Genomic DNA, 14764 nt, shown 5'->3' on the forward strand with positions numbered 1-14764 from the left:
TATTAGAAAAACATGCATTTCTCTTAACTCCTCTAGTAGTCATTGCTCTGGGTGGTTTATGCACCTAAACTAGGCTCTAGAGGGATTATCCGAAAATCCTCCAACTTAATTTCTTTACTCTGACCCATGTTTCAGCCTTTCCTTTGCTTTTTCAGATTTCTAAATTCAGATTACATTAGTTTTTAAACACAGACTAATCCATGATCTTCAACAACCACCTTCAGGTACAGAGTGCTAGCTAAAGGAGTTTCAGAAATTGCATTTTGTGTACTTATCCATGTACAGTTGTAACAAAGCTCTCCTTTTAATGAGCCAGCTGCTCTTCTGAAACTTCCCTGCTGGCCAAGGAATTGTAGGCAGTTAGTCATCCAGCTCCCCAGCTTGAAGGCTCAAAGGTAACCACAGTACCGGTTTCTTGTGGTTCCTTTCAAAGACACTCTATGCACATCCTTTTTAATACTAATGAATGTATTTGGCTTCTGTTATAGCAGTATACAGAAAAGGTTTACAGCTTTTTTAATGGCTGTACAGTATTTCAGTGTCAAGATGGTACCATGTTTATGGTATGATGGGCATTGTGATCTTCCTGCCTTAGACTCGAGTGCTGAGATTACAATGCACCGCTACACTCAGCTCCTCAATTCATTTTGCTAAATTACTTTCTGTGCAGGTTATATCCATATATCAACAAATGTATGAGAGCTTATTTTTCAACCTTAAGAAATCAGAGAGTTACCATTTTGTTTCATTTTTGCCAAAAGTATATGGAAAACTAACATAATTCTAGTACAATTCTAACTTTAATTTCTGTGTGGGTTGGGACTTTTTCCATTTTACAGAAGCCATTTATACTTCTCTGCTATAATCTTTGACCATTTTCATATGGAGTGTTGGTCATTTTCTTACTAACTTGTGAGAGTTCTTTACATATAAAGGACTTTTGCCCTTTGTGAACAAAATGAACTGTAAAATTTCTCTCTGATTTTTGGCTTCTCTGTTGGCTTTACTTATGATGGTTTTATATACTTTGCAGAAAAATTTGACTTTTTTTTTAGCATTATTTGATTTATATTCCTAGCAACTTTTTTCTCAAATGGAAAAAATTTTATCAAGGTAACAAATATTTGTGCCAAAATGATAGAATTTCATGATTACCTATGTTTTTCTTTGTAAAACTTCACTGACAGAAAAGATATTTTCTCTTGGCAAATATAATTGTTTCTATTCTGCTTTGTTTAGCATACTTTTTAAAGTTGGGAGAGGGGAGATGTCTAAGTAAAAACATTATCTAACAAGAGAAGTAGTTTGATCATAACATCTAATTGCTAGCAAAAGAAAAAAATGCAAAACAATTTTAAGTATAATATATAACATCAAAAAACTTACCTCAATTTTCCATCATCTATCTTTTACTATACTTTCGTATAGAAAAAGGAAAAAATCCTATTTTCTAATAGGATTACAATCCTTTATTATAAGCTCCTAAGGGTACTTTAATAGTCATCTTAAAATGCTACTGCAAAAATGTGTTTTCCGAGCCAGGTACCAGTGGCTCACACCTGTAATCCTAGCTACTTAGGAGGCAGAGATCAGGAGGATCACAGTTCAAAGCCAGCCCTGGCAAAGAGTTCTTTGGACATTATCTCTAAAGTATCCAACACAAAACAGGGCTGGCAGAGTGGCTCAAGTGGTAGAGTGTTTGCTTAGCAAGTATCCAAACCCCAGTACAGCTAAAAAAAAACAAAAACAAAACAAAAACAAAAACCAAGGTGTTATCCCATCTGCATACTGCACACTTAAGCTACAGACCATTTTTTAAGCAAAAAAAATCTAGAGTAGGTATACATGTAATAGTTAACTGAACTTATTTGCTGATGTACTTTTTATGTTCAACAAGAAATTATTCTATAACCAACAATGAGGCAAAAGGATAGATATGATAATAGATTTTCTAGGAAAGGTGTTTGAAAAATTAATAATTTAAACAAAACAACCATGAGCCTTATTCTTAGTCTTAAATAGTAGCTGCAGTGACTGCATGATTTATGATTATTCCCTATTACTAGTATAAAAGGAACACAGATTGTGGTCAAAATTGAACATATACACTCCTGTTAAAGATATGTTTAAGATTATATTAGCATTTGAAAACACAAGGAAAATAGTTACTTTGTGCCCAAGATTATCTATTGGTATATTCTAAGCTCATTCAGTTACTTTTTTTGTTCTTGCTTGTTTTTGTTTTTGGCAGGACTGGGATTTGAACTCAGGGCATATGCACTTGAAAGGCAGGCACTCTTATCACTTAGTCATGCCTCCAGTCTGGAGACATGTTTGTTTTGGAGACGAGGTCTCGCAAACTATAAGCCTGGACTGACCCTGAACTGAGATCCTCCTGACCTCAGTCTCCTAAGTAGCTAGGATTACAGGCTTGAGCCAGTGGCACCTGGGTCTATTTTTTGTTGTTGTTTGCTTGCTTTTTAATGAAAACGTTACACAAAATGCTTAAACGTCTTCACACCAGATTTCCAAAGCACTCTTTTAACTATCAAAAGAAACTATAGAAGAATGTCTTCTTAGTTAAGCAATCTACAATAAAATACATGGTGGTAGAACAATGGGGAAAGGATTGGTTGTATCAGAGAAGGAAAACTTCAAACAATATTATGTAATTATTTCTTATTATGCATGCATATGTAATTTTTTTTATTCTTATGTTCATCACCATATCCTCTCTTTGTGAGAAAAATATAGGGTGATAATTTCAATGATATGAGTGCTATGCAACATTCCCCTCCCTCCACCACAGGAATCTAAAGATGAGGTAATTTTGCACCAACCAAAATGAACATTATTAAGAAAACAAAATAAAAGTACACAAAATCTTATCTATCTCAAACCTTTTATGACTCTAAAAATTAAACTTACTTTGATAAAACTGCAAAATCATAGCTTAAAATTCACTATTTTGAATTTTATCACTGATTTGAAAAATTCCTTAATATCTACAAGAGCTGATGAGATTTTTCAAATACTTTGTGTGAGTATGGTGTTGAGTTTCATCCATGCTAGGCCAGTGGTCTACTTCTGAGCTACACTGTCAATCACAAAGATGTTTTATCTCTTACTTTTAGATCTTTAATCCATTTTGGGTTAATTTTTATACATTAATTAGGTAGGTAGATGTCCAACTTCATTCTGACACCCCAATGTGTTAGCACCTTTTGTTGAAAAGATTGTTTTTTCCCTCCATGCTGAATTACTTTGACACCTTTGTTAAAACTCAATTCACAGGGCAGGGCGAGGCACAGTGGCAAAGCTACATGCTTTGCATGAACAAGGTCCTGGGTTCAATTCTAGATCACACCACTGCCCACCACCACCATGACCAGCACACACCACTACAATAATCACATCAATTTTGGGTTGTTTGTTCTATGGTCCTGGCAATCAAACCCAGGATTTAGCATGCTAGACAAGCACTCCACCACTGGTTATATCCTGAGTCCTCCCCATACACAGTGGATTTATACCTGTATTCCCAATATTCTCGTCATTTACTGATCTGCCTTTATAGAATTACTGCACTGTCTTGATCATAGCAGTTTTGTAGTATGCGCTGAAGATGGAAATGTAAGTTTTTCAACTTTATTTTTGTTTTTCAGAACATTTTGGCTATTTGGGGCCTCTTAAATTTCCATATGAATTTTAGGGTCTGCTTGTCAGTTTCTGACAAAAATGTAGCTTGGACACTGGTGGCAACTGCACTGAATTTTAGATTACTTTAGGGAGTGGAGTCATCTTGTCTTTCAATTTATTTTTATTTTTTATCTTTCAATTTAACTCATGAATATAAGACGCTTTCCATTTATCTGGATTTTCTTTCATTTCTTTTTCAATGATTTGTAGTTTTCACAATGCAAGTTTGTTAAATTTACTCCTAAACAGTTTATGGTCTGGCTCTTAAACAATAACTGCTTATTCTCCCTTCTCCCAGCCTGTGGCAATCACCACTCTATTTTCCTTCTCTATAAAATTTGACTAGTACCTCAGGTAAGGGGAAGCATGTATTTGTGACTGGCTTACTTGACTTAGCATAATGTCCTCAAGGTTTATCCATTTTATAGCATGCATAATTTCGTCCCTTTTGGCAGTTGAATAATAGTCCCACCTTTACTTACCTATTTACCCATCAGTAGATACTCAGGTTGTTGCACACAGGTTCCAATGTCTTCCTATTTTCACCAATACTTGTTATTTTTTGTTTCCTAGGTAGTAACCACCCTAATGGATGAGAGGTGGGTCTCACTGTGCTAATTCACTTCATTAGCTTTTTCCCATTATTTGTGATAGTGAGCATCTTTTCATGTGCTTATTTGGCCACTGTGAATATCTTTTTGGAGAAGGGCCTATTCATGTCCTGTCCATATTTTTGTTTTGTATTGTTTTTGAGACGGAGTCTCCCTAGAAATCTTCACACTAATGTGCCTTTACTTTCCCCACACGGTACAGCCTGCCTTCTTTCATAGTGCTGATGCCAAATGAAAGCAGCTCAACCCAACGATGACCAGGAAAAAGGGTTGCACTACCACAAGTACATGCTTTGCACAAGGCTATTGATGCACCTCAGCTGCTAAGTCAGTGAACATAGGAAACAGTATTTGATACTATATATTAAGGTGGATATTTTCCAGGGAAATCCATCCACCCTTCTTCCTTCCATCTACCCTTTCTTCCACTCTTCCTTCTACCCTTCCCTCCTCCCTTTCTTCTTTTCTTTACTTATTTTAGTAAGACTGAGGTTTGAACTCAAGGTTTTGCACGGCGACTTGTAAAGCAGGTGCTCTACTGGTGAACCACACCTCCAGTCCATTTTTGCTCTGGTTATTTTGAAGATGGGGTCTTGAGAACTATTTGCCTGGGTGGCCTTGATCCATGATCCTCCTGATTTCAGCCTCCTAAGTAGCTAGAATTTCAGGTGTAAGCCACTGGCACCTGGCTCCAAGGAAAATTTTAATGCGTTCATTTTGTTTTCCTCATAAGATAAAAAGTGAAGGAGGAGAAAATTCTACATAAAAAAATTCAAAAGATATGGCTTCAGCAGTCAAATCAACATGAAATTGGAAACAAGCACAAGAAATAATAGCTCTAAGAAGTAAGCTGGACAGTTTTCTAGTTAAGGCAAGGCACTGCTTAGAAAAACACTGTGTGAGATTATTAGATTGCAGTAAGGCCTCAGTGGTGACTCAATACAAAACAAAAAATTATGCTGAAGTCCACATTTTTGTAAAATTAATCTTTCCCCAGGAAGATGCTATAATACTGTAATAGCAGTATTTGTTACTCAATTCATAAAATTTTGCAACTCAACCCGATACGTGGTTAACTGTGTACCTGCAAAGCTGCTTTTTTTTCCAACATCGTAGAAACAGAAGGAATGTAAAGAATCACAAAGCATATCACAACAGATGTCATGAAATAATTGTTTAACTCCTTCACAGCTTTTATTTGTAAGAGAGTTGACTCAATAACCAAGGCTTTAGCATTTTTGTGTATAGAATGAATCACAAAATTCATAGAAAATCAAGGAGACTTCCCTGAATCCATTAATTAATTTTATTTTTTTGTGAGTGTGGCTACCATACAAGAATATCAGCTTCTCCAGGGCAGTAGTCCAGCACTTATCTGCCACCCAGTAGGCATGTGATAAGTATATGTGGAATAATTGAATTCTCATAATCCCTACCTTGTACTATTTTCTCACTGAGACCAAAAAACTATGCCTCTCAAGTCTCATCAAGTTTAAAATGAAATCATATTATTTTTACTTTCATATCCTGTTTCAATCTTCTGATAGAAAGTCACTTATTTCCTCAAAACAAAATGACATTTTAATGCAACTTAGCCAGAAAAGCCACATGGGTAAAACTTAATGTTCATTATACTAACTACATAGCAGTTTCCTTGAGTTGTGACTGAAATACAAAATCATATTCTTCACAGTATTTGTCTAGCGATCCCCACTGACAGATCTTAAACTTTGTTCATACTACCGTGTAAACACTGAAATTTTATTGAACTTTGTTCACTATAGATGAGAATTCAAGCTAATGCAGGTCTGTCATGGATACTATGCAAAGACTGTAAATTCTTCAAACAAAAAGCATGTCACTACCATAAAGTAAACTTATCCTCAAGAATGTTACATATATGAAATCTAAAAATAATGTTATGTGAGGCTACAGGGTACTTGTATGAAAAGAATGGCTATCACACATTTGGAATTAGAACCAAAGATGTTCTTCTCTAGAACAAAGGCTAGAGAAGAACAATCAACTATCAGGAAATGGGTTTACAATGTGGTTAAATCTTGGAGTGTGCTTCCTAATTAGCATCAGAGAACAAGAAGTATCATTCACATTCAGCTTCCTAAAAAACATGAAATGTAGAGCTACATTATAAATTCAAAAGAGGAAAGTCACTGAATAAAGTCAGTTTTAAATATTCCTAGATAATTCTGAGATTTCAACATAAAGAACTAGGACTCACAGAGAATGTTGACCCATTGTTTGACGCTACCACAGTGTGCTCTTCATCGTGCAGTTTTATTGAGAGCTCCCACTTAGCCATGTCTGGTTTAATAACAGGCACTCTGGAATAGAAAGAAAGAAAAAGAGTTAATAATTTTATATTGCTCTCAAAAAACTAATTTTCCTTTGACATTAAGTGTGTGGAGTTAAACTGCCAAAGAGTGTATTTCAGAACATTTCATTTTAAAAGGTTCCACCCTTGGGGGGGAAACAGCTTTCAGATTTAAACTGGAGAGGTTTAAAAAAAACAGATCCGCCAAGGACGACAGCAGTCATTCTGTGATAATTGCAGCGCCATCATCTATTCTAGGAATCTGAGTTGCTTAATTGTGACAGTCCTTCACACGCTAATCTCCCTTAAGCAATATTAATTTTTTTCAATATTTGGCTACTACTCAAGGCAGTTTGTAAAAAAATTATAATAAACAAATATGCCACATATTTTAAACTTCAGAGACATAAAATGAACTACTGAGTCAGCAAGATCTGGCATAGATAATTATTCTGGTTTTATTTTGTTCTTCATAGCTGCTGAGATTAATCTATGTCTTATTTTACTTGTGAAATAATATGTAATGTTCTTTCATGATGTCAATTAGAAAAAAATCACTTTAGCATATTAGCTAGAATATAAGTGCAAGGAAAAAATTTTAAGAACAAAACTAAATGACTTGCAAGTTCTAAAAATACAAGTGGTTGGCACTAAGTTATACAGCATCAAAAAGAAATAATACGTGGTTTTTGTTTGGGGAACATGCATATGGTCTATGTCTTTTATAACCCTGGTTTTACTCAACACCTAAAATCCAAACAAGGCCTCCATATCTCCAAACAACATTACTCTTATTCCACAAAGTCTTTTCCTATTCCTATATATGTTACATGGTCCAAAAAAACTAAATCAAGTAGCCACCCAAAAAAAAAAAAAAAAAGCCCAAAACTAAAAGACCATTTTTAGAATACAAATGTGTTTCCCACAATTTTTAAAGTAACAAAAATTTAATGGTTTGAGAATTAAACTAATTTAAATGTCAAATGTTTACATTATTTATACTTGTGAAGTATTACTAAGCACTAAACATTAGCACTTTGTAGTATTCAGGCTCCAGTTTAAGCCACGGTTCTAAAAAAGTGTTGCAAGTTATATTTTCATTTAAGCCCCCCAAGTTTCACAAGAATTCTGTTGTTTAGTATTAAAAACTCATTAAAACTGTGATAATCAAATCATGTCTAATAACAATGTCTAATGGATAACGATTAATAATTTAGGTGAATATTTGTAGTTGACACACCATTTGATCTGTTTTCTGAAGATGAGGAAATGTTTCAAATACTGTAATTTGAAGAGCATCATTTCAGAGGATAGAGCTTCACAATAGAGTCTGAATAGGGGTCTGAGGGGACAACATGGGGGGAAGAAAAAGAGGAGGGAAGAAAGGAAAGGAAGTACATGAGAGGAAAGATCAGAGTGTACCTGTGCCTGAATCTCCCTCTTTTAGCACCTACATTCCACAGGGTATTATGTGTTCACAGGATTGTCTGCCCCACTGGCCAGTGAGCCCTTAAAATTTAGAGCATGATCATGGGGCTCGGGGGTATGGCTCAATTGGTAGAACACCTGCCTAGCAAGTATGAAGCCTTGAGTTCAAACACCAGTACCACTAGAGATGGAACCCAAGGGTCACACGTGCTCATGAGCGCTCTACCACTAAGCTACTTGAGCCGCCCATTTGTCATTTTTATATACTCAGCTCCCAGCACAGCCTAGAAAGGGCTGAAGGACCAGAGAAGGATATGAGAAATGTCTGCTCTGTGCTAAACACAAGCAGAAGAGGCTGAACTGCCCAGGCAGAGAGAGCTTGGAGCTCCCCGGTATTCACTAGGGTCTGTGGACTCCTCACTATAGTTCATGTTTTGACCTTTCAGGGTACTGTGAGGATGGAAAGAGCCTCATGGTTAGGATTACCTTGTAACCTGGCTTTCTCAAATCTTTGCTTTCTTGGGTTACAAGTAGCTTACTCCTCTGCTCAAGATTTTTCTACAGTTTTCCACTTCATAAGCTAACTGCCATTCAAGTCCTCAAAAGTAAAGCCCCACTCTTTGTAACAATTTCATTTACTGTTTTCTGACTTGTGTACCTGACTGGGCTAGCCCTCCTTTAAAGCCAATAGGAGGCAAGGGCTAAGCATAGTAGTTATGAACTCAGAGTCTGCTGACTCACAGTTGGTACAAAACCCAGCTCTGCCATTACATCTTACCTTGAGCAAATTGTTTGAGTCAATTTCCTTACATATCAAATTAAGATAATAATGGTGTCTGCGTTAATAGAGACATACTGAGGATTAAATTAAGACATGTAAAAGCTAACTTTTATTATGATGATTAGTCTCAAGTCTAAGCCTCTACTCTTATTTTCCCCATAACTACTCCACTTTCTTTTTTGTTTTTTGCACTCCTCTTCTCTGCTTCAGATTCTCTTAGAAACTATGTCTTAATTACAGTGTAAAGTTCAATGATCTTCCTTCACTTAATCTGTACTAAACACTGTAATATTTTTTCAAAATTCAGTGGCCAGATGGAGGCAACTCTTTCAAGTGAATGGAAAGACCCTTTCTAGCAACACAACCATCCTCTGCTTCCAGAAAAGGTGGGAAGTTGCTGATCCTGACATCCTGTTCCAACCCAGGACACATTTTCCCACAGAAAGCGATCTTGCAGATGGTGGTGAGACGAGCTGCCACTCTTCAAGTCCTAGCTACTATTTATTTTTCCACTGCTTTATTTTGAGTCACATCTGTTTCATATATGTTGTAGCTTGCCCCAGGAGAAGCCTTATGGAAGAGCATAGGCTTCTAAGTAAAAGTCCCGAGGTCTACGTTCTCAGGCCCTTCTCTTCCTAGTAATGCAGCTGGGGACACCTTCACTCCTGTTGAACCAGTATTCCCGGACCTGTGAGAGGGGAAAGAAAGAGCAGAACTGGGTAGGTGATGGAAGCTGTAATGTCCTAGGGCACTTAACTCCTGAGGTAGCGCTTTTCTAACAGTTTCTTTTAAGGTAATATGTTAAGAGAATGTAAGAGAAAGGCTTCACTGTGAAATAAGAAATAAGACCTTGAGATTCCAACAAGAGTCAAAGGTGTGGAATTCCTGTATGAGTTCGGTCTTCTGTAAACAAAATTTGTTAGGAGTCTTTCTGGCTTCACATAGATTTAAAAGCAGTTCTGTTTCGGTTTTTAAATAAAATGGATGGGTTGTGTATATATGCCAATTGATGAACAAATATAAACACGTTCTGAAGTAGAAATAAACTATAATAAAGTATAAATAAATAGTACATGCAAACCTGAATGTATATATGGTCTATTTCTGCAAAATTGTTGAAAGTATATTAATAATAATTATTTTGAAACACTGATTCAATTCAACAAAGAGGATGGTAATAATTACCTAGTTTTATTTTAAAATTAAAAAAAATAATTACACATATTCATGAAATTCAAACTAGTCCAAAGAGGCCTGGGATGGGGAGGGGACGGAGGAAGGAAGGTAGGTAGGTAGGTTGATCGGTCCAAGGTACATTTTTTAGGAATACTCTCTGCAAAGAGAGGGAAAAGGTCATGGAGCTGCACTCAATCCCCCACAATATTAATACACAGAGCAGTTTCCTCTACTGCAGGACTTTTCCAGTTAAGAAGGCTGCCACTGGACCAAAAGTTCAACCTGTGCAATTTAATTTGCAACACTGATAGGAAGCTATGACTTCAAAAAAAACAAGCAAAACCAAAACAAAACAAAACAAAACAAAAACAACTCAGTAAAGAAGAATCACATAACCAGCAACTCACAAGCAAATCAAAGCTCTCACCCAGGCCTGTGCACTTTGATTATCATCAGCCAGCCAGAATGAATCTACTTGATAATACCTAATTTTTCTATATTTTATGACAAAAAACTGTCAAATACTGTCACTAATTTTACTAATATATTTAACTTACCAGAATATTCTACTCAAAAACATGCCCAGAATACTAATGTAAATACACTACTATTATATGTCATTTTTAAAAGTAGAATTAAAACCTGATAGCATCTTCAGTTAGCAAGGACTATGGTCATCTTGAATCCACTTCACCAGATACCAGAAAAGGCTGGTTTGCGATTATCCTACTACCTATGTTGGAGTAAAATATTGGGTTAAAACAATCACTGAAAAATGCTTCATCATAACTTTCGCAGTGGGTGGTCTGTAAAATGATCCAGAGTAGTGTGCTGCATTCCACAGCCACTGAGGTCAGTTCCCGCACGCAGGTCTTTGCAGGAAGAAAAGACCTTCAGAAAGTGGCTGTTCATCTGAACCAAGTTCAGAGAACTTCCAGCATGGTGAAAAGCTATGTTATGCAAGCACATAGATGTATTCAATGGGGTAGACAGAACCAGCTACATGGAGACTACAAAGGAGGCCTCCCATGGTTCATGAATAAGTCGAGGAAATGATCAGAAAAAAAAAAAGGCAAGATGTTTAGACAGATGGCCCGCTTAAAATGCCTGACACAGGACATAAGCAATTTTGCTGAAACTTTAGATCTAGTATGTGAATTGTTTCTTATTTCCTCCAAGTGTGTTTGGGGGGGGGGAGGGGAACAACTCCAAGGAAGACAAAAATTCAGAAATTTGGTGAAAACTGAACTTTTAACAAGGCGAGACGGAGGAAGGTCACAAATGCATGTGCTAGTAGTGCAATAAATTCATGTAATATTCTTCACAGAGCCATAAGCCATCAAAATGAATATAAAAAGCATGGAATGAACAGATTAAAGGAATTTTAAACAGAAGGCTACTGCCAAACGAAACAGAAATCTATGCCTTATTATGTGAGAACTCACAACAGTGCAACATTAAAGTTCATCACTGCAAAAAAGATAAAAGCACCATTCAGAGAGCCCTTCAAAGCAAGGCACAGGATAGAGGATCAGAATTCCACCTATGTGCAATTTGAAACGTGTGTCCAAACACGAGACTGTGTGAAGAGTATATCGCAAAAATGTGCTGAGAAACAGAAGACGCCCTCAGGTTTAGTGGTGTTAGTATTACAGATAATGAAGCAAGTGACACCTGAATCTCAAACTGAATGTGTAATATTACACATGATCTTATAAAACTTAATGGTATATATATTCCATTCCCTTCTTTCACCAGTAAGGGCTTAAGATTCTCTCCTTGTAGATTTGGGGAACATTAGTTAAGAAAGGCAAATGAGTGCAGCTGTTACCGAGGCAGGCCTCAGTGTCCCACTGACTGAAGTAAACCTGCAAAAGCAGTGAGACGCCTCAAGTTACTTAGCCTGTCTGTGCATCAGTTTCCTTATCAGTAAAACAAAGTAAGACTACACTACCTTGCACGTATATTAAATAAGATATGAAATATTTAGACTACTATTTAGCACATAAATGCTAAGTAAGGGTTGTTACCTTCATAACCACCTTTATAATTTGGTGCAGAAATATCCAAAAATCTTCCTCCATTGCTTTGCTGAGGCTTTTCAATTTTTTAAAATATCAGTATATAATCTAAAGGATATTAAGTCAATACGTCAAAGAAACACCTGCACTCCCATGTATATTTGCAGCACTGCTCACAATAGCCACAATACAAAATCAACTAAGGTGTTCATCAACAAATGAGAAGATAAAGAAAATATGGCACATGTAGGCACTGGAATAGTATTCAGCCATAAAAAAGTAATGAAATCCTGTTGTCCACATCAACAGGGATGGAATGGAGGACATTAAGTGAAATAAGCCAGGCACAGAAAGATAAATACCACATGTACTCACTCCCATGTGGATTTCACAAAAGGGGCAGTATGATAGTGATCACTAGAGGCTAAGAAGGATAGGAAGAAAAGGAGGTAAAGAGAGGTTGTAATGATTATAGGTATCAAACTACACAGAAAGAGTAAATTCTTATATTTTACACGTGCTAAAATGACATAGTTTGCAACAATTTATTATATATAATTTCACACTGCATACATGTATCATATTATGATACCCTACCTCATAAATATATAGAATAAAAGTGGAAAACAATTACTATACCATTTACATATAGTGAAATTCAAAAATCTTAAATTTTATCATTTGCCTTTTTGGTAATTCTGCTCCACACAGTATCAACCACAGATCACACTTGCCTGCCTGTCCCAAAACTGCACATAGACAGATTCCAAAAGTATGTGCTCTTGAGTAGGGCTTTTTTGAGCAATGTTTTTGAAGTTCATCCTTGTTGTTTAATAGTTCATTCTTTTTAATAATGAGTAGTGTTCTATTATACACATATATTAATTAAAATTAGTTGTTGGTGGACACTGGGTCATTTCCATTTTAGGGCTATTAAGAACAAAGCCTTACAAATATCCTTTGCTCTAGATCCCTCTTTCATCCCGCACCTCCACAGTGCTGGGGAATCGAACCCAGGACTCATACATACTAGGCAAGTGCTACAGCACTGAACTACCTCCTAAAGCCTTAACCTTGTAACACAGTTTTTTGTTTTGTTTTGCTTTTTGAGGACATGTTTTCATTTCTTGTGAGAGGAAAATCTAGGAGTGGAAATACTACGGTAAATGTTTAATTTCTTGGAAGCTGCCAAATTGTTTCCCAAAGCATGGTGACCAGCATGGCACCCCTATGGCAATGGAGCTCTAGATCCTTGCCACCATCTGGTGTGGTCACTCTGATTCTAGGCAGGCTAGTGGCTGTGAAACATCCCATTAGAGTCTAACATGTGTTTCTCCTATGACTGATAATGCTGAGCATCTCACATGCTTACTGGCCATTTGTACACAAGATTGTTACCCTTATTACTACACATTTATACAAGTTCTTTATTTTGGATACAAGACCTTTTTCAGATTTATGTATTGTGAGTATTCTCTGCGGCTTGCTTCTGGTTTTTTGTTGGTGGTGGTTTTTATTTTAAGGCAATGTCTTTCCTTCAGCAGTTGTTTATCTGTTTTTTTCAATAGACTTTATTTTCTAGAGTAGTTTTAGGTTGCAGAGAGGTTACGCAAGAAGTTCATAATTCCCATGTAGCCCTCACCCACTCCATCCTCCAGAGGTTCCCTCTTATTAACATCTTGCATTAGTGTGTCACATTTGTCAGAAATAATGAGCTATTAATGATACATTAAAGCTCCTACATTACTTTAGGCCTCATTCTTTGTGTTACCTTATTCTATGGGTTTTGAAAATTTATAATAACACATATCTGCCATTACAGTATCATTCTGAAGTTTCTTTGCCCTAAATATTCTCTGTGTTCCACCTTCTTATCCATACCTGCACCCCCCGCCCTCCAATGCCGGCAACTATAGACCTCCACACTGGTGCCCCTTTCAGAATGTCACGTAGATTGCAGCCTTTTCAGACTGGTTTCTTTCGCTTAGTAATAGGCATTTACGGTTCCACCATGTCATGGTGTGGCGTGACAGAGCTTGTGTCTTTTTATTGCTGACTAATATTTAACTGTTTGTATGTACCAGTTTATTTACCATTCACCTATCAAAGTCCATCCTGATTGGTTCTCTAGGCAATTATGAATAAAGCTGCTATTATAAACATTAAAGCACAGGTTTAGTTTGACATATGTTCTCAGCTCATTGGTAAATTGCAAAGAGCACAACTGCTTGATCTTAGGATAAGAATGTGTTTTTGTAAGAAACTTCCAAACTGTCTTCCAAAGTGACTACATGCCATTTTGCACTTCCACCAGCAGGGCTTGAGTGTTCCTACTGGTCCACTTCCTTGGCAGGTATGTAATGGTACATACATACCTGTTATTTTAATTTTGTTATTTTAATGGAAGATTTTAATAATTAACAAAAATCCAACTTACTCAGTTTTCCTTTATATTTAGTGCTTTTGAGACTTTGCTAAGAGTTTATTTTTTTACTTTAAGCAATGCTCAGAAGATATCTTTCTTTTAGGGGTTTTCCATGTAGACCTATGATTTATTTCTAATTTTCTGGTAGGGAAGAAGAAAATTTGTAGACCATCTCCTGCAACACTGTTCACCTTTACAACTGTATTGTCTTTTCAGGTCCTTTTGCATCTCCACAGAAATTTCAAAACCAACACACCAGTCTCTGCCACCTCCTTTCTCAAATATAGCCCT

The 14764-nt window shown here is 36.4% G+C and overlaps 1 protein-coding gene across 3 annotated transcripts in view; it reads right to left on the reverse strand.

Moving 5' to 3' along the window:
• Positions 1-14764, reverse strand: part of Pcca (propionyl-CoA carboxylase subunit alpha) — a 356147-nt gene that overhangs the window by 116755 nt on the left and 224628 nt on the right. For all 3 annotated transcript variants that reach the window (XM_074043045.1, XM_074043043.1, XM_074043044.1), the window contains one exon: positions 6550-6652. In XM_074043045.1, coding sequence (XP_073899146.1) covers positions 6550-6652 — 103 coding nt within the window. The remainder of the gene's footprint in view (positions 1-6549; positions 6653-14764) is intronic.

The sequence above is a fragment of the Castor canadensis genome, chromosome 10 (genome assembly GCF_047511655.1).
Source record: "Castor canadensis chromosome 10, mCasCan1.hap1v2, whole genome shotgun sequence".
NCBI classification, from domain to species: Eukaryota; Metazoa; Chordata; class Mammalia; order Rodentia; family Castoridae; genus Castor; species Castor canadensis.